General features: G+C 47.2%; 1 protein-coding gene across 2 annotated transcripts in view; it reads left to right on the plus strand.

Moving 5' to 3' along the window:
- Positions 1-17,669, plus strand: part of GNL3L (G protein nucleolar 3 like) — a 54,056-nt gene extending 36,387 nt beyond the window's left edge. For both annotated transcript variants that reach the window (XM_085899115.1, XM_085899116.1), the window contains 4 exons: positions 4,993-5,129; positions 8,002-8,114; positions 17,122-17,299; positions 17,414-17,669. In XM_085899115.1, coding sequence (XP_085755241.1) covers positions 4,993-5,129; positions 8,002-8,114; positions 17,122-17,299; positions 17,414-17,469 — 484 coding nt within the window. In that variant the 3' untranslated portion in view covers positions 17,470-17,669. The remainder of the gene's footprint in view (positions 1-4,992; positions 5,130-8,001; positions 8,115-17,121; positions 17,300-17,413) is intronic.
- Positions 17,670-18,696: the final 1,027 nt, after the last annotated feature.

Here is an 18,696-nt window from a genome sequence, read left to right on the forward strand (position 1 = left end):
TGCCAACAGGGCAGTTCTTGTAGCTTGCAAACTGTTGCTCGCGGATCCTGGTGCGCATGGCAATGAACAAGGGGGGGGGGCAAAGCAAAATTGAACGGGGCCAAACTGATGATGTGGGCAGTGGGCATGGCATGGCAAAGGTGAACAGGCATACAAACCCGGCAGAACAGGGCTGCTGCAGGCAAGCACAGCCAGCAGATGATCTGACCGGCACAGGCCTTGCAGAAAACAGCTGCACATGAAGTTGGCCGGCACAGGCCTTGAAGTAACACAGCCAGCTAATGAAGCTGGCCAGCCTTTGCCTTTCAATGGAGTTTCGTGGAGGGAGTGCGGTGGTGCTGGCCACTCAGAAGGCGGGCTCGGACCTACCTACCTGTCTCCCTCCCAACCTATCGCCTTTGCCTGTCACTGTCTATACCCACTCCCTTAATTTGTCAAACGCAATTTAGCCCCCCTTTTATTTTTTTTGTTGTTTTTATTTTTTTACTTCCCCACTATAATTCGTCCCCTAACCCCCTTTATCGTCCTTGTTCGGCTCACCTATCGTCACCTACCCTACTCCCAACCCCTACCTTCCCTTCCCGGAGGGGAACAAGGGAGAGCTAGCGTCCTGCGTCGAGGCCCAACGAAGCCTCAGGATGGCCTCCCCAGACTTCAGCGATCTATAACACAAAGTGGGTCCAGTGGCCCACAACGAGAGCGAGGGGATGGACGGTGCGGAGGGGTACACTTCCTATCTATCTTAACCATTATCTCTTAAACTACCCCGGGCTTTCAACAAGCGCCTCGTGCTTAAACTATTCGTTCTAACAACCCAGATTCCCGTCGCCTGTGTTGGTGTCCTCACAATTTCGGGCCTCGCCCCCCAATTTTCATTCTGTGCCCTCACACGGTTTCATGGCTGGGACGCGTGGCTCCCCTTGGCAGGCACTACCCTCTGCCGATTCTCCGACGATGGCACCCCCAGGCACTACACTGCCTCTGAGCTTACCAGCTCCCTAAACACCGGGGAGTGCCCCCCATGGCAACTCTCCTGAAACGCATACATGGCAGGCTGGCTTCCTGGGCCCCTTTCCGGGGGTCACCCGTGCCCACAACACTGCCCACGAGGCTAATGGCGTCCCGGGCCCCCGCACCATGCAGGCGCACCCGTGCCCACTACGCTATCCCGGCCCCCCATGAGCCCTTGGCCTACTACGGCCGACTAGCCTGGTGCCCGGGGTACCCACTCAGCGATACTCACCTTTCGCAGCCACGCTCCCAGCCCGTCAACAGGGCTCCTGCACCCCTCCAAATGGGTATCAAGCCTACATTCCCACCAACAACAAAACGACCTCCATTTTCCAATTTAACTGACCCAGCTAACTCACTTTACACTGACCCCGGGGCCCTTGGGCGGGAATCACTCCTCCCCCCAATCACTCATCACACCATGCATTCCACATTCGCTCCATTCACACAGACCCGCTGGCCTCACTCACTCATCATGTACTCACCAACTCTTCAACACGCACACCGCTGAACTCTGCCATCCTGACTCACTACATCCCCTCACTAACTCGTGCTCCCACTTCCTCCCTTACACTATAGCATGTTCCATTTAACACTACGTAGCTAAGCTACGTCCCCTCTACACATCCACAAGTCTGTCACTGTCTCGAAATCATCAAAAAAAAAACAATTTCCATCTCCCATCCTAAATCTGGCTACAATCCCTCTAACTAATCCATTCCACGGGCCCCATGAGGACTTATCCTGCCCCATGGAGCCGGTCTAGCTAAGCTAACCCTTCCCCCTAACTAGTTTCCATCCTGTGCCCTGGCTAAGGGGGTCTTCCACCCCTTGCCCAGGGAATCCTGTTCACCCGAAAGCAAGGCTTGCTTTTGTTCATTAATTTTTTTTCAAATTTTTGCGCAGCACCAGCGCGGCAACTCACAGCTTGCGCACTTTGCACCTGCCCGTGACGTCATGCAGCTGCACGTGTACCTCGTCCCTCCTTGGACGGTACCATCCGGCAGGGATTAAAGCCCTCCTGCCGGATTCCAACCCCACGTGCAGCCATGACGTCACCGTGCGCACCACAAAAAGCAAACCTTGCACTCCGAGGGGCTCCCCACGCGAACACATGTGCTCTGCCCCTTGGAGCCTAACACATGCTTGCGTGGAGAACCCGTCCGGTCCAAATCCGTAATCCTGCCTAAACTTTGTCCGTCCGCGGGATTGGCAAATCCACCGCTGGCGTTTCCGGACCGGGCTTCACTCCCGCAAGCGAGCACGTGGCGGCCTCGTGCGTTGCACGGCACGGACCTCGCGCTCGCTGCTGGTTGAACCCGGCGCGGTGCTCAAAACAGCTACGGCCGCTACTCGGCCCTTGTCTCTATGTCGCCATTGTCGTCGCCATTCCACCCACGCACACCTGCGTGTCACGACACTCACTCTCCAATCCCTCAAACTCACATTCACACCGGGAGATGCGGCTGCATGCTCACGCATGCCCACAGTCATCTCACTCACATACCGCGCTCTCACACACACGGTCTCGCTTGCACTCGGCCGTTCACTCACGCATGCCATTTCCCTTGCACACGTGGTGACACTCACCCGCGGTGTCTCACTTACACATGGCGTGCTGGGAAGCACGCCCTTCGGCACACTTGCTACCACACCACTTGCACGTGGGGTTTCATTCCCACACGGGGTGTCACTCATACCCGGGGTCTCATCCATACACGGGCTCGCACTCACAGCTTGCACCACACACACCGGGACAACCACACTGGGCATTCGTGCCACCCCAAGGGGTTCCGGGGCCTCTATACCCCCCAAGCTCTCCGTGCACCCGTCTACAGCACTCATCCCTCCACTTCGCAAAGCACGACTGAACCCACCTGGTCGTGACTCGCTTCAAGGGAGCATAGCGGCTCCCTCCGTTCCCGAAGGAGGCTATCCAACTGCTCGCACCTGGTCCCGACATGTTCCGCGAGCTCCCCCTCAACGCCCTCCACTAACTCTGTGTGTGTGCTCGTCCCTAACCCCGTCTTCATCGTGTAATCTCTCCTTTACCGTTTCTACCTCCCGTGTCTCTGTTATTTCCGTCTCTTCCCTTATCTCCACTATTTTTATTTCCTTCTTCGTCACCTCGTGTCTCATCTCACACGTTTCGGTCACCCCATTTAATTTTTCCCTCTCTGTCACCGTCACTTTTTCCGTCACCTCCACGCTTCTCGCCCAACACGTCCCCCGAATTACCCTGCCCTCACCCGCCTCCACCGCGGGCCTGACAGCCGTTGAACCCCCTCCCAGCTCGTTCGCTCCCACACGTGGCGTCACCATTTTGAGCTCCCCGGTTAGTGCCTTCATGCCCGCCTGCAGGCTTCGGCCCATGTTCTACGTCTCACCCCGCAGTTCTTTCATTTCTTCCTTCATTCCTTGCGCATTTGTTTCCATATTCGTTTTCATTTCTTTTGTGTTTGTGTCCATCTTTTCGTTCATTGCCGCCAGCATGGCGCATAGTTGGGCCATGTCGGGTGCACTCAGCTGAGCCGATTCGGCAAGGATCGGGGGTTTTGGCGGAGAGGGGGAGGGGAGGTGTCGTACACCGCGGCCGCCGCCGCACCCATTTCGGGCTCTGCGTTTGGTTGGGGGAGTTCGTCCAGCACAACAAGCATTTCCTGCACGGGGATCTCATCCTGCGCCATGGATTCTACATTTCTACACATATACATTTCTAATACCCCCGGCTCCCGCTCGCCTTGAAACGCCATCTTATTTCTCGTAACGGGTTAATTTAAATCGCTCGTAATTTGGAGGGAATCGGGGGTCGCTCCTCTCACCCCTGAACCGATTCCCGTGAATTTAGCTGGAGACAGGAGAGTTTGTTATCCCACTTCTGACACCAGTGTTCTGAATCTGAACTTCTGAACCCTCGCACAGGAGCTTTCTCTCTCTCTTTCTCTCTCTCTTTCTCTCTCTCTCTCTTTCTCTCTCTCTTTCTCTCTCTCTTTCTCTCTCTCTTTCTCTCTCTCTTTCTCTCTCTCTTTCTCTCTCTCTTTCTCTCTCTCTTTCTCTCTCTCTTTCTCTCTCTCTTTCTCTCTCTCTCTCTCTTGAAAAGGTCCAAGGCTCATCAGGATCAAGGGCTCCGCAGGGATCAACAACCAACCCTCTTCACAGAGCCATCCCTTTTTATATCGCGGGGCTCCGCCCCGTTGCTCCGCCCCATTATTTGCTCCACCCCCCTTCGAGGTGCTTCCAGAAAGGTCTCGAAGAGGGGCGTTCCTCCTCCCTGGCCGCGTCACACCGCGCATCCACCAATCGGGTGCCAGCTGCCCCCACCCCGCTTCTCCTCCCTCACACCAAGCGCGGAGAAGAATGGCGCGAAAAACAGGCGGGAAAAGCCCACCGAGCGTCCTTGTTGGTTTTTGTTTGAAATAAAAGATAGAAAAAGAAAAACGACTGACTCGAAGCGTCGCAGCCCGAATGAATCACATTCATTCCCTCTAAACAATGGTTTGGGGCTAACTACACATGTACTTAAGAGATACCTCGCTTACGGGACCTGAATGGTAGTTTGCGAATTTCCACAGCCGTAACAATATTATAATATTGTTACTTGTATATAATTATATACAAGTGAAATCGTAGGAAACCCAGCGGTGTGCGTGATGGAAAATATTTTTGTGTTTTCAACATTAAAATGTAAAACTGTTGTTCTACTGCATGTTGCTTTCTTTAAATGAAGTTTGTTTGCATTAATTCAACCCCTCCCCTTCCCCTTAGTAACTTTTCAAGATACACATCTTGTCTTTCAAAAAAAATCTAACTTACCCAATGTCATTTAAAGCCATGAATTAATGTCAGAGATTTCAGGAGTCTTAAATGTTGGAGAAATATTTTCCACAATATACCTTTGGATTGACACATTGAGGTTTTCGTGCATGCGTATTTTTTTTTTTCCTGGAATGACAAAACATTGTCGTGTTTGTGTTTTTGTAGTGGGCGCATCTCCTTCTACACACACCCTCCTGAGACGCACACTTTGCCAAGCTACCTGAGTGCTGAGATTGTAACGGAACTGAGTCAAGCTTTCGACATTAATTCTCTCATAGCTGACGATGGAGCTTTGCTTGACAGTAAGAATTGTTACCGCAATGCTTGATATGGTTTGTTAGTGTGAGGAGTGGTTGAGCCATCTTACAAAACTTCCAGAAAAACAAAACTCACATCGAATGTGAGATTTGTTTTTCCAGAAGTCAATAATAATTGGTTCACGAGTCAGTAAGTGACCACTATATTTGTTATGGGTGTGTGTCTGTCTGCCTGTCTGTCCCGAGCATAGCTCCGTGGGTTTTGATCCGATCTTGATAAAATTAGGGTGTGAGGTTTATATCATGATCTATTTGTGTTTTCCCGAGGAAGGAGCTAGCTGCGCCCATTATGGGCGGAGCCACGCCCAAAAAACGTGTTTTTAGGGGGTAGCCGGTTTCAAGTTACATCTTCTCCGAGGGGGGTTGTCGAATCTGACGGGGGTTTCGGTATTTGGTTAGCCCAATGGCACCTGCATAGCCCCACCGAGCTCGATTTTTCATTTTCATCACAAGGTCACAAGGTCACGAACTTAGAAAATGCCAAAAAAAAAATCACTAAATTGGGCATCGAGCTCCGAGGGTTTTCAACTGTTTTGAATGAATTTTGGTATGCAAGTAGTGCTCTTTGAGTACTTCAACTTTCATCATTTATGTTTTTCCCGATTCCCACCAGTTTGCCCGTGGCGTCCCCTCGAAGGTCAAAAAATAAAAAGGCGAACCGTGTACATTGCTCCTGAACCATCGCAGTCTCTTCTCTTTGTCTTTATGACGTTGAGTTTGAGATTGTTTAGCGAACACCATTCCACAAGTTTTTCGACTTCATTACAGTAATCACTTTCATCATTGTTGAGAATCAGGCCAGCAATGGCCGTGTCGTCTGCAAATTTCACCACGAGTGAAGGATCAGATGATGCGACACAATCATGAGTAAACAATGAAAATAAATCAGGAATAAAACACAAACCTGAGGAGTTCAAGGTGATCGTCTGATACATTTTCAAACCAATTTTGACCACCTGTGGTCTGTCTAAAATAAAATCCAAAATCTAGTGGCTTACAAATTGAAGCATCAAGAGCATGTACATGAAGTTTATAATTAAGTTTATGAGGTGAAATCAGATTAAAAGCAGAATTGAAATCCAAGAAAAGTAATCTGACATCGGAAGGCATACGTTTATCTCAATGATTTAGCAGGTGAGGAAGAGCGAGCGAAACAGCATAATCAGCTGAATCATTACAGTCGGTAGACAAACTGATACTAGTTAAGTGAAGCAGGATGAACAGATTTTAGGTGGTGTAAAACTCGACTTTCGAAATATTCCATAATGATGTGAGTGTGACTGGTCTATAATCATTTTGGCAACTCACTGGGGAACGCTTTGGCACGTGGGTAATTATGGACTTGTTCAAAACGTGGGGACTTTTACAAAGCTGAAGTGATCAGTTGAAAAATAAAGTTTGAATGGGCGACAGTTCATCAGCATAAGACCACAGCAGGCCGGGACTGATACCATCAGGGCCAATCACTTTCCTGACTTTGAAGTTCATCAGAACATGCCGGCCGAGCGTAATTTTGGGAGATCAGAAAAGCCTGAGGAGACTCTTCATCTGTGGTTGGCGTTGCGCTCACCGGGCGATCGAATCGGCTGTAAAAATGATTCAGTTTGTCTGGCAATGTGTCATCATCATTCGTTGGACATTTCAACTTCGGATTGTAATGGGTGAACGAGACCCTGCCAGAGTTCTTTAGCATTTGCACTCACGGTGTTCCCCTCCAGTTTTTCCTGGTTATCGTGCTTGGCGTCTCTGATGACCTTATTTAGCTCATACTTGGCTTTCTTTTACTCCGCATCACTTCCTGATATAAACGCCTCTTCCTTTGCACGGAGTGTGCTGCGAATTGATTTTTCAGGGTTTTTCTTTGGAATATTTTGTCAATGTTTTCGTCGGGATACAAATTTCCTTGCAGAATTTTATTTTGTCCAACATAATGTCAGAACAATCGTCGATGCCAGCGGCACTTTCCATCAAGACGCTCCAATCCGTGCATGTGAAACTGCCACGTAAGCTCTCAACAGCACTTGGGTCCATTGTTTCATGGGCTTCTGGCACTCGAGTTGTCGGTATGCAGGGATAAGATGGATCATGTTTTGGTCGGAATCACCAACTAGGGCTCGCTGCAGAGAACAATCTGCATACTTGATCATAGCAATGACCCCAAAAGCATATCATTTCGCCTTTTACACGTAAAGTGCTGATATAATTTCAGTCATCATTTCTGTAAATTGGTATGATTAAAATCTCCGGCAATGATGTATCGTACTCCTGGATTGACGTTTTTGTGTTGAATAATGTTGGCCGAAAGTTGTTTAATAGCGAATGCAGCACTGACGTCAGCAGGTATATAAACTGAAGTTAAGAATAAAGAAGACAATTCACGTGGAAGGTTCATCATCATCATGTGGAAGGTTGGAGGAGTCCTGCTCAGTCAGCCAAAAAGGACAGCAACAAATGACTGGAGTTTACAGCTCTGATATTGCAGGATTGAGAACTAATCTTGGAGTCCATGCACCTTGAATAGTTCAGCAGGAAACGCAATCCACCACCTATCTCCTTGTTTACTGATTTGTATACACGATAAGAACGATGAAGCGTGAATCCAGGGGTCGATACAGCGGTGTCAGGATTGGAAGAGAATGGCTTTTGAAAGCAAAAACGCAGATGGGAGCAAATGGTGCAATGCATTGATAAACTACAAAATATACTTAATACGTCCAATAAAGTCAGAGTTTTGTTTATAATGCTTCTAAAATGTGGGGCATTTGATTAATGCAAAACAAATTTTCAATTCAGAAATTTCAAATGTTTATCCAAATCATAATATATTTGACAACAAAATGTGCCCTCCCTTTACAAGGTCTGCCATCTATGCAAGTGAAATGCTCAGAGATTCCTTCTGTGGAAACATCGCCTGCTGTGAGCTGCTGTGGTAATGAGGAAGAGGAGGAGATGAAGGTGGATGAGGGGCAGGTGAGTTTTGTTTTGTTATATAATGCATATTGTGGTCAGAATGCCTTTTTTAATGCATATACATATGCATCAATATATGTATGAGATTGGGGTGGTTGGGATTGCCCATTTTTGAAGAAGAAGAAGAAGACACTTCCAACCAAAAGTAAAAAAACTACATCGACCCTGCTAATTTGAGCAAAAAAGCAAGAGCAGACCCAATCTCAGGAGACGTTTCACCAGCTTCACAGCCGACTTCATCAGGCACAATAGACCCCGAGCCTCGGCACATGTCTGTTTTTTATTTCTATATGACCACTCATTTCCGGTCATATGCTGGTTCACGAGGTCAAATGGAGGAGTGCTCCTTTATTTTATTTTGCAAAATCAAAATAAACGTCAAATCACATTATTGAAGGGGCGCTCTGCTCTCTTTTTGTTTTTCCTTACACATGATCTCGTGTTGTATGTGTGTGGGTGAGCATGTATGCGCTTGTTGTTTTTGTGTTTCCGGGGCAGGAACACGGCTGGTTTTGTGTCCGGGTTGGGCATGATGAGGTGTTGGTTGTGTGAGTGTTGGGGTTCTCATTGGGTGTCGTGCACATGTGGATGTGGTGTTTGGTATTGGGTGTTTGTTGCTCACCTCATCCAGCCGTTCGCACCATCCAGTTTTCACCACTTGCATGAGAGGTGTGTATAGGGTGGGTATGTCCACCATCTCCCCAGTTAGTCCAACCTCCCGGCTCTTCACGTGCCACGCTTCCAAAATCAACCTGTGTCATTTGTTGGATGTAGTGTCTCGGACACGGATCCCATCAAAGTCTAATTTGTGGTCAGATTGCAGGCAATGACTTGCTATGCCTGACTCGGTCACTTTTCCAAGCCTAATTGCTCTATCATGTTCATCTAGCCTTTGTTTTAAATTTCTTCCAGTTTCACCAATGTAGAATTGGTCACAGTCTTTGCATGATGTATGGTAAACTACTCCAGATTTATCACCAGTTGGTATTGGGTCCTTCAGTTTTGAGATGACATTACAGATTGTGCGTAGAGGCTTGTAGGCTACACCAATCCATACATCACATACTATCCTACCAATGCTTTCAGAAAGGCCTGGGTAGTATGGCAGTACACTGTGCCCACTGCCCAAGTGTGTCTGGCTCCTTCCATTCTGTCCTTTTTGGTTCTTCCAATGTGAGGAGTATCCCCTTGTTTTACCCATTTTTTTTAGCAGGACTCCTCGAACTAATCTGATTTCTTTAATTGCCTCGGCTTTGAAAGATGACAGTGTCGATGCCCGAGCTGCTGAAGTCCTTGCTACACTGCGTTTGTGGGAGATTGGATTGCAGGAGTTAAAAATCCAGTCATCTGCTGGTGTGGGTTGGTTTCCTGTAAACTGAGGTCTTTAGGGAGCCGTCAGGCTTACGGTGAACCTCCAAATCCAAAAATGCCAATTTACTTTCTTTTTCAATTTCGATTGTGAAGTTAATGCTGGGGAATACCCAAATTTGAATTTGTCCAAAGGATTAGAGAGGTTAGAATCCAAGATGATGAGATGATGGTATCTTTCGATGTGGTTTCCCTTTTCACCAACATCCCATTCGTTCTTGCGGTGAGCGTCACACTCGACCGGTTGAAACATTCACACGATTGGAAAATGGCTTGTCAAAACAGCAAACGAACACTTAAAGATGTTGCGAGCTTGCTGGAGATGTCTGAACAGCACGTCCTTCATCTATGACGGTGCACACCACCAACAAATATGTGGCACAGCTATGGGTACACCGGTTTCTGCTGTTGTGGCTAACTTGGTGATGGAGGAACTCGAACGAAAGATAATTGAGTCTCATGAGAATTGGCTCCCATGGCACTGGAACAGATATGTTGATGACACCTTCGTCATTGTGTGTACAACATGGTAAACCACCTACTGGGACAACTTGGCTGGGTATTCCCCAGCATTAACTTCACAATGGTAATTGAAAAGGAAAGCAAATTGGCATTTTTGGATTTGGAGGTTCACTGCAAGCCTGACAGCTCCCTGAAGACCTCGGTTTACAGGAAACCAACCCACATCAGCAGATTACTGGATTTTAACTCCTGTAACCCAATCTCCCACAAACGCAGTGCAGCACAGACCTAAGTAGCTCGGGCATCGACGCTGTCATCTTCCAAAGCCGAGGCAATTAAATAAATCAGATTAGTTGGAGGAGTCCTGCTCAAAAATGGGTACAACAAGGGGATACTCCCCACATTGGAAGAACCAAAAAGGACAGAACGGAAGGAGCCAGACACACTTGGACACTGTGTACTGCTATACTACTCGGGCCTTTCTGAAAGGATTCGCAGGATAGTACGTGGCATACGGATTGGCGTAGCCTACAAGCCTCTACGCACCATCCGTAATGTCATCTCAAAACTGAAGGACCCAATACCAACTGGTGATAAATCTGGAGTAGTTTACCATACATCATGCAAACACTGTGACCAATTCTACTTTGGTGAAACTGGAAGAAATTTAAAACAAAGGCTAGACGAACATGATAGAGCAATTAGGCTTGGAAAGGTTACATAGTCAGCCATAGCACATCATTGCCTGCAATCTGGCCATAAATTTGACTTTGGGACCCGTGTCCAAGACACGACGTCTAACAAACGACACAGGTTGATTTTGGAAGCATGGCACATGAAGAACCGGAAGGTTGGCCTAACTGGGGAGACGGTGGACATACCCACACAATACACACCTCTAATGCAAATGCTGCAAACGGCTGGATAAGGTGAGCAACAAACACTCAATCCCAAACACCACATCCACATGTGCACAACACCCACCGAGAACCCCAACACTCACACAACCAACACCTCATCATGTCCAACCTGGACACAAAACCAGCCGTGTTCCTGCCCCGGAAACACAAAAACAACAACAAGCACACACACACGTGCTCACCATAATCCTACAACACCATAATCACGTGTAAGTAAAAACAAAAATGAGCAGAGCACCCCTTCAACGAAGTGATTTGATATTTGCGAAATAAAATTAAAAAGCACTCCTCCATTTGATCTCGAGCACCAGCACATGACCAGAAATGAGCAGTCATATTATATTGAAATATATACCAGACATGTGTTCAGGCTCGGGGTCTATTGTGGTTGAAGAAGCTGGCTGTGAAGCTGATGAAACGCTGCCTGAGATTGGGTCTGCTCTTGCTGTTTTGCTCAAATTATCAGAGTCAATGTAGTTTTTATCCCCTGCCGCGTGGCAGAAGGGGGATATTGTTGTCACCCGCGTCGTCCGTCCGTCGTCCGTCCGTCCGGCTGGGCGTCAACATTTATAGCTATGAGTGCGACAACTCGTAAACTGTTCGCCATATCGATTTGAAATTTGGGTCACACATGTACCACCTGAAAAGGAAGAACCCTATTGATTTTGGGCGTGGCCGGATCCAAGATGGCCGACTGGGGTGGTCGTCCGTCCGTCCGGCTGGCTGGCTGGGATTCAATATTTAACCTCCGCCATCTTCGAAGATGGATGGAGGTTACTGTTTTTCACCCCTTTCTGTGTGTTTGTTTGTTTGTTTTGTTTGTGAACAGTATTACGGAAAAACTCCTCGACAGATTTCGACGAAACTTGGTGGGGGGGTTAGGTATGGTCCAAGGATCATGCCATTAAATTTTGGACTTGGTCCCCCCCCCCCCAAAACAATAGTTGGAGAAAATTTTTTTTTTTTGCATTTCTACATGTTTTAAGTGATTTCCAACCCCCCCCCCAAAAAAAAATAGAGAAATTTTTTTTTTGCATTTCTAGATATTTAAGTGATTTCCAACCCCCCCCCAAAAAAAATTGTTTGAGAAATTTTTTTTTTTGCATTTCTACATGTTTTAAGTGATTTCCAACCCCCCCCCCAAAAAAAAATTGTTAGAGAAAAAAAATTTTTGCAACTTTTTTTTTCAACAAAATTTCAATTTTTTTTTTTTTTTTTTTTTTTTTGGTATACCTTGGTCGAGGCTCGTATGAGAGCAAACACACAACTAACAGCAAGGAGGCATGAGACAAGAGGGGCAGGAGTGGAAGGGACAAAACAGTGGGGAACAGACACATTAGGTGAACTGTGGAAGGGAGAGGGATGGGGATGGGACGGGGAACATGGCGAAGAGAAATTGGACATTTCAGGGACTTTCAGGAAGGAAAGCAGGAGAAATGAAGGAAGTGGGCTTGGGTGGATTATCGGGGGTAGAAAAGATCGAGGATTTGGATGGGGGAAGATAAGAGGTGGTGGTGAACAGCTGTTTTGAAAGCCTGGAGGGAAGAATGGGAAAGAATAGAGTGAGGAAGTTTATTCCAAAGGCGGGAAAAAGAGGAATGAAAGATTGAAGATGAGCAGTGATTCGTGATTTTGGTAGTTTTACCAGAAGGGGGTTGTTGGCGGACCTTGAGCGCCCTGTGGAAATGTGGTGGGGACAAATCGCAGAGAGAGCAGGGGGCAAGGCTGGAGAGGAGTCGGTAGAAGACAGAAAGACCACCGACCAACCTGCGGTGATTGAGTGAGAGGCCCAAAGACTCAGCTTCATTGCGGGAGATGCCGATGATCTTAAATGCCCTGGTTTCGACAGCGTTAAGCCGAGAAAGGTGGGAGGCAGGAGCACCAGCCCAGAGAGGAGAGCAGTACTCCATCAGGCTACGGACAAAAGCTTTGTAAGTGGTCAGGAGCTCAAGAGGGCCGAGGAAGGACTTAGCACGACGGAGGATTCCCAGTCGGCGACTGGCTTTTGAGGCGAGGTTGGAAATGTGACTTTCCCAGGAAAGGTCATGGCAGATAGTGAGACCTAGAAGCTTGAAAGAAAAGACTTCTTCCAGAGGATTGTTGAGAAAGTGGATGGGGGGTTTTGTAAACGGTCCTTTCGAAGAGACATAGTGAGAGTGTGAGATTTGTCTGGATTGAAAGACATGTTCCACGTGTTGGACCAGTTTGTGATTTTATCCAGATCTGCAGTGAGCGAAGAAGCTGCTGCTTGCCGGTCTGAGGGATGACAGATGGTACGGCAGAGGGTGGAGTCGTCGGCAAAGAGAAATAGAGGATTTTCCAGAGAGTCCGAGAGATCATTGATGAAAACCAGAAAAGAACAGGGCCCAGAACGCAACCTTGAGGAACTCCAGCCTGCACAGGAAGAGGGGATGAAAGAACTCCATTTAGGGCCACACGTTGACTGCGACAGGAGAGGAAGTCTGCGAGCCATGAGTGGAGATGGCCTTGAATACCATGGGAAGAGAGTTTGGTGAGTAGGGCAGGGTGCCAGACTGTGTCAAAAGCACGTGATATGTCCAGGGATACGGCTCGGATTTCCTGTCTGGCATTGAGGACCTCCATCCATTGATGGGAGAGCAGAAGCAGCATATCCAGGGTAGAGTGACCTGGTCTGAAACCAAATTGATGATTGGAAATCAAGCCATTGGAGAAGAGGAAGGATTTCATATCTGAAGCGATGATGGATTCCATCACCTTGCAGATGATTGGGAGAAGGCTGATTGGTCTGTAGTTATAGGGATCCGTTTTTGCACCTTTTTTTATGCAGGGCAGTGATGTTAGCAGATTTCCAAGCAGATGGCAGATGACCTTGGGCAAATGAGAGGGTGAATAGAACAGAGAGAGGGTGAGCAAGAGCAGAAGAGCAGGCTTTGAGGACACGTGGGCTGATGCCGTCTGGACCGGTTGCAGAATCTGACTCGAGGTTTGAAAGCAAGCTCTCCACCTTGTCAGGAGAAAAGGATACAGAGTCCAGGGACAGTTGGGTGCGACTGGGTAAAGTGGGTAGAGATAGTGATGGGTTTAGGACACAAGATTTAGCTGCAAACACCGAGTTTAGACATTCAGCTTTATCACGTGTGGAATCAGCAGTGCGGCCATTTGAGGTAAGGGAGGGGATGGAGGGGGAACATACACCAGAAACAGATTTGATTAAACGCCACCAGGATTTTGAGGAGGGAGAGAGGTTTGAGAGTTCAGACTTGAGATGAGAAAGATGTTGTTTTCTGGCTCTCCTGAGGGTACATACACACTTGTTCCGAGCTTTGTGGAAAGAACTGAGATTGCCCTCAGTTGGGTTTGCTTTCCATGAGGCAAAGGCAAGTTGTTTCAGGACAACTGCCTCGCCACAAGCCTCAGTAAACCAAGGGCGGGAGGAAGGGTAAGACAACTGAACACGAGAGGGGATAAATCTGTGCATGAGGGAGAGCAAGTTTCTTTGAAAGAATTCCCAGGATGAGTTGATGTTTGAGAAAGTAGTGATAGGAGACCAGTCTGTAAGTTTGATGGCTGCTCGGAGACCCTGCCAGTCGGCTTGAGTGAAATGCCAGACTCGACGGCGGTGAGGTGGTTCTCTGATAACAGCCAGAGAGATGTCCACTTTGACAAGGACGTGGTCAGAAGAACCAATTGGAGCGAAGGAAGAGCAGCAGATATTTTCAGGGAAATTTGTCAAAACCAGATCCAGAAGAGATGGAGTACCATTGGTTGAGATCCGGGTCGGGAAGTTGACCGATTGAGTCAGTCCCAATGAGTCGCAGAAAGCTTTTGCTGAGGTGCCATGGCAGGTGAGAGAGGTACCCACACCTAGCCAACTGGCGTGATGACAATTGAAGTCACCACATAAGAGGAAGAGAGTTTGGATGAGAAGATAGAAGATGGTCCATGTTTTCGGATAGTGAGGTGTAGATGGAGTCATCACTGTTCGGTGGACGGTACAGTACACATATAAACATGAGGTGGGAGTGGAGGGGAAGCCGAAGCCAGAGGTATTCCTGGGGTGTGGGGGAGTGAGAGCAGTGCGTGGAGAGTGAGGAATAGAGTCTTTGATGAAGAGAGCAACACCTCCACCAGGACGAGGCTCAGGTCTGTCATACCGTAGAGGGAGTAGCAAGGGAGAGATACTTGGGAGTCAGACATGTCTTGGGAGAGGAAAGTTTCTGTTAGGCAGATAATGTCTGGTTTGTCAGTGGCAACCTGTATGGAAAGATCTGAAAGGTTTGAGCGAAGGCCCCGGATATTTGAGGTCCACACTTTTAATGAAGAGGAAGGGGAGGAGGCTTTGGGTGCAGGAGGTGGAGGGGAGGGAGGGTAGGACAAGGGATGAGGGGGGCAGGTAAGGAGGGTTGCTGAAGGAGTGTGGGGTATTGCAGAATAGCGAGGGGAGGGGGCCGAATGAGGAGGAGAAAAGGCTCTGTGGTGCTGGGGGAGAGGGGGGACAAGAGACAAGGAAGAAGGCAGTTGAGGATTTGAGGAGGTGGAGTGAAGAGATGGAGGTGAGAGGGCAGTGGAGGGAGGCAGGTTGGTGGATGAGAGAGGGGGCAACTTTGAGAAGGAAGAGTGAGGGGATGAAAGGTGGGAGAAAGGTGAGGGGGGAATTTTTGAGAGAGGTGAGTGTGAGGCTTGGAGGGAGAAGAGTGGGATGGTTGCTTTGAGAGTGAGAGTGAGAGTGAGAGTGAGGGGTGAGGGGGGTGAGTTGGCACTGAAGTTGGAAAAAAAGAATGGTTGATGGAAAGCGAGCATCCATGGCAAACTGTGGTTTTTAAAAGTGATTTCTTTTTTTTGCATTTCTACATGTTTTAAGTGATTTCCAACCCCCCCCCCACCCCCCCAAAAAAAATGTTGGAGGAAAGAACTATAACTCTGTCAGCACTGTTGACGTCATATTTAATGATTAAGATATAAGGTTCACTTGAGTGACCCAGCAGTATTGGCGGTGGAGGTTTGCACTCTCCCGAGTGCTCCCCCTCTAGTTATAGCTGTGAGTGTTATAACTCATAAACTGTTCGCCATATCGATTTGAAATTTGGGTCACACATGTACCACCTGAAAAGGAAGAACCCTATTGATTTTGGGCGTGGCCGGATCCAAGATGGCCGACTGGGGCGGCCATCTTGAAAAAAATGTTTTTTGTAATAAATGGAAAACCGCTTATCTGATTTCAATTGTTTTTGGTTACTACGTTCCTCACCCTGGGGAACTTTTTGGAGATGATGACCAAATGGTGTCGTTTCAAATTCACCTCCCTCATTATCTAGAATTATCTGGAGTAGGATTAGTTACTCAACTCCAGTAATGATAAATCTTGTTTTAGGTCATATTTTCGAAATGGTAGTGAATTGAATGTCGGTGCAGTCATTTCTTAGAGTAAATCGACCCCATAGAGTTCGAAAATGCACTCCATTTCCACCTCGGACATCCAGAAGTACCCGTAATCGTACCTGACCTTACCCTAATTTAACCGACTCATGAAACTAAAAGTCGTCATATGGAGCGACCTCTAAATCACCTCCGAACAACTTAAATATTTTTATACGCGTTATTGAATCATAGTGGAATAATTTAAGGCTTGTGGAGACAACATCTGAATTTTTTAATATTGTTTTTGCTGTTTTTGGCCCACCGTAATGTACATGTATGTATTTACACATACATGTTGGAAGATTTGCAGCTCAGGATTCATATTAGTAATAGATTGCACACTGAGCAGTAAAATACCAAGATGGTATTCATAGAATACATACTCCACCTCACACAGTCTTTGGTGCCAGACCACATTCTTTACGAGGCTTTGTAATCCATTTTAGGTCACAAACCCTGTCACGTACACATGATAGCAGTTCACATGCCCCGAAGATCACTTATTCCTCGGGTTTTCTGCGCATGCACGTTGAGCATTCTGGGGTGAATTACGTCATTTTTGGAAGTCCCATTTTAAGAAAAGGAAGAGAAAGGAGGATAATAGGTGAGAGGGAGAAAGGAGTTAATTCTGTAATCTTTCAGGCATGTGGATAGAAGGGAAAGAATTTTGGTTGGGGAGCGGGTTGCAGGTGGCTCAAACGATGTGCGGATCTATTGGAGATGGTTAAAAAACAAAAAATTTGAGCATTTTATGTATGCAATAAATAGATGGTCCATGAAGCACTAAAGTGGTTTACTTAATTGTTCATCACCTATGTTTGCTTCTCAACTTGTGTTTTGGTCTTTTACCTTTGCAGCCAATAACTGTTGAAGTTCCATTACGCAAAACCAAAACCAAGGATACGTCGGAACAGACAAGTGCGAGGCCACGAGGCTGGGATGCCATTGAGAGCGTGCGTGATGCTCCTGTCTTACAGCAAGGCCAGGCACTAGCCATTGCGATAAAACAACGCAAGAAGAAGCAAAAACGAGCTGGTGAGGCTACCTACCTGCCTTTTTACTTATGTACCTCACACATTTACTTATCCTAGTTCCATGTTGCTTTCCCTTTATCTTGTTGCAAAGAATTGCACTTGGTGTGTTTTTCAGACAAACTTTCCAGCAAGTTGTCAGAGCGACTTACAGAGGCCATGAATTTATTGTAAAGCATCAAGTTGAGCAATCTTGCCTGCATGGCACATGTTCTTTGAGTTCCCATGCTCAAACAGCACATTAATGCCCCTGTTATTGCAGTAAGGCATGCCCGTCTTTATCAACACTTGTATAAATTACTAGCGTCGGGTTCAGTCACTTTACAACATGTTTATTGTTTACCTTTAATAAAGTGGAAGTGACATTCACTAAATGACAAGTAATTGTTCATAATTTCCACAACTGGGAGAATAAACAACCAAATTAATGCAGGTGGGTAGCCAGTATGGACTTTGGGAGGCTGAGCAGGTCAGCGTCCTTTGAGGAATGTGTTTAACCCAGGGTGGCTTGGAGATTGCAGAGGTTGGAGAGAGCAGGTGCAGCAAGCCCAGATGTGAGCTTTTATAAAGTAGAGAGCCCACCTTGTATAAATCACAAGCTCTCACGTTTGGATCAGCACCGGTCAGAATGCACAGCTTTCTGAATATATCTAAACGGGGGATAAAGTTTCAGTTTTGGCCTTTGGGCTATTTTCAAGGCATCACCATGGATTTTGTGGATAGCCGAGAGAGGTGGAAATTGATATATCTGTACATTCCAGTACTCCAACCAAGCTTAAAAAAACATTAAAGCGATCAGTCCATGAATTTAGACATAAGTATATCTACACTGAATCCAATGCTAACCAGTCTCCAAATTAAGAATTGGCCCCCATACTGATATATTCTATTTGCATGTACCTGCACATGATAATTGTCCAATAATAGAAAACATAATACTCTGAAGCGTGCAAAGCATTTTCATGTTTGACTGCATCGGTACATATTGTTACAGCCCGGGGTTTCAGGTTCACCACTTGGGGAAGCACTCGAGTTCCTCACAAACACCCGGTCCTGAGGCCAACAGCTGTGGATAACTCCACGGCTCGGCAGGTTGCTAATCAACCACGAACGCCGATTGGTATCGCCAATCCTGGCAGTGTGTCACTACTTCATGTAGTTACTTCTTTACCTTTCAGTCACTTTACAACATGACTTTGGTCTAATGGTCCAGCGTAGTCCGCATGTAGTGCAAGCCTGGAAGTTCTACTCCAACGATTGGCTCGTGCCCTCGATTCGTACTTGTTTTAATCTTACCTGATCATGTGCAGCCAAGCATAACTGCTAAGTACGCACTGGCTGTGTAGAGCGAGTCGGTGGGGTAGAACTTCCTGGCTAACACTGCATGCGGACTATACTGGA

The sequence above is a fragment of the Eptatretus burgeri genome, chromosome 10 (genome assembly GCF_056783735.1).
Source record: "Eptatretus burgeri isolate ZD-2024b chromosome 10, Ebu_testis_v1, whole genome shotgun sequence".
Lineage (NCBI taxonomy): Eukaryota > Metazoa > Chordata > Myxini > Myxiniformes > Myxinidae > Eptatretus > Eptatretus burgeri.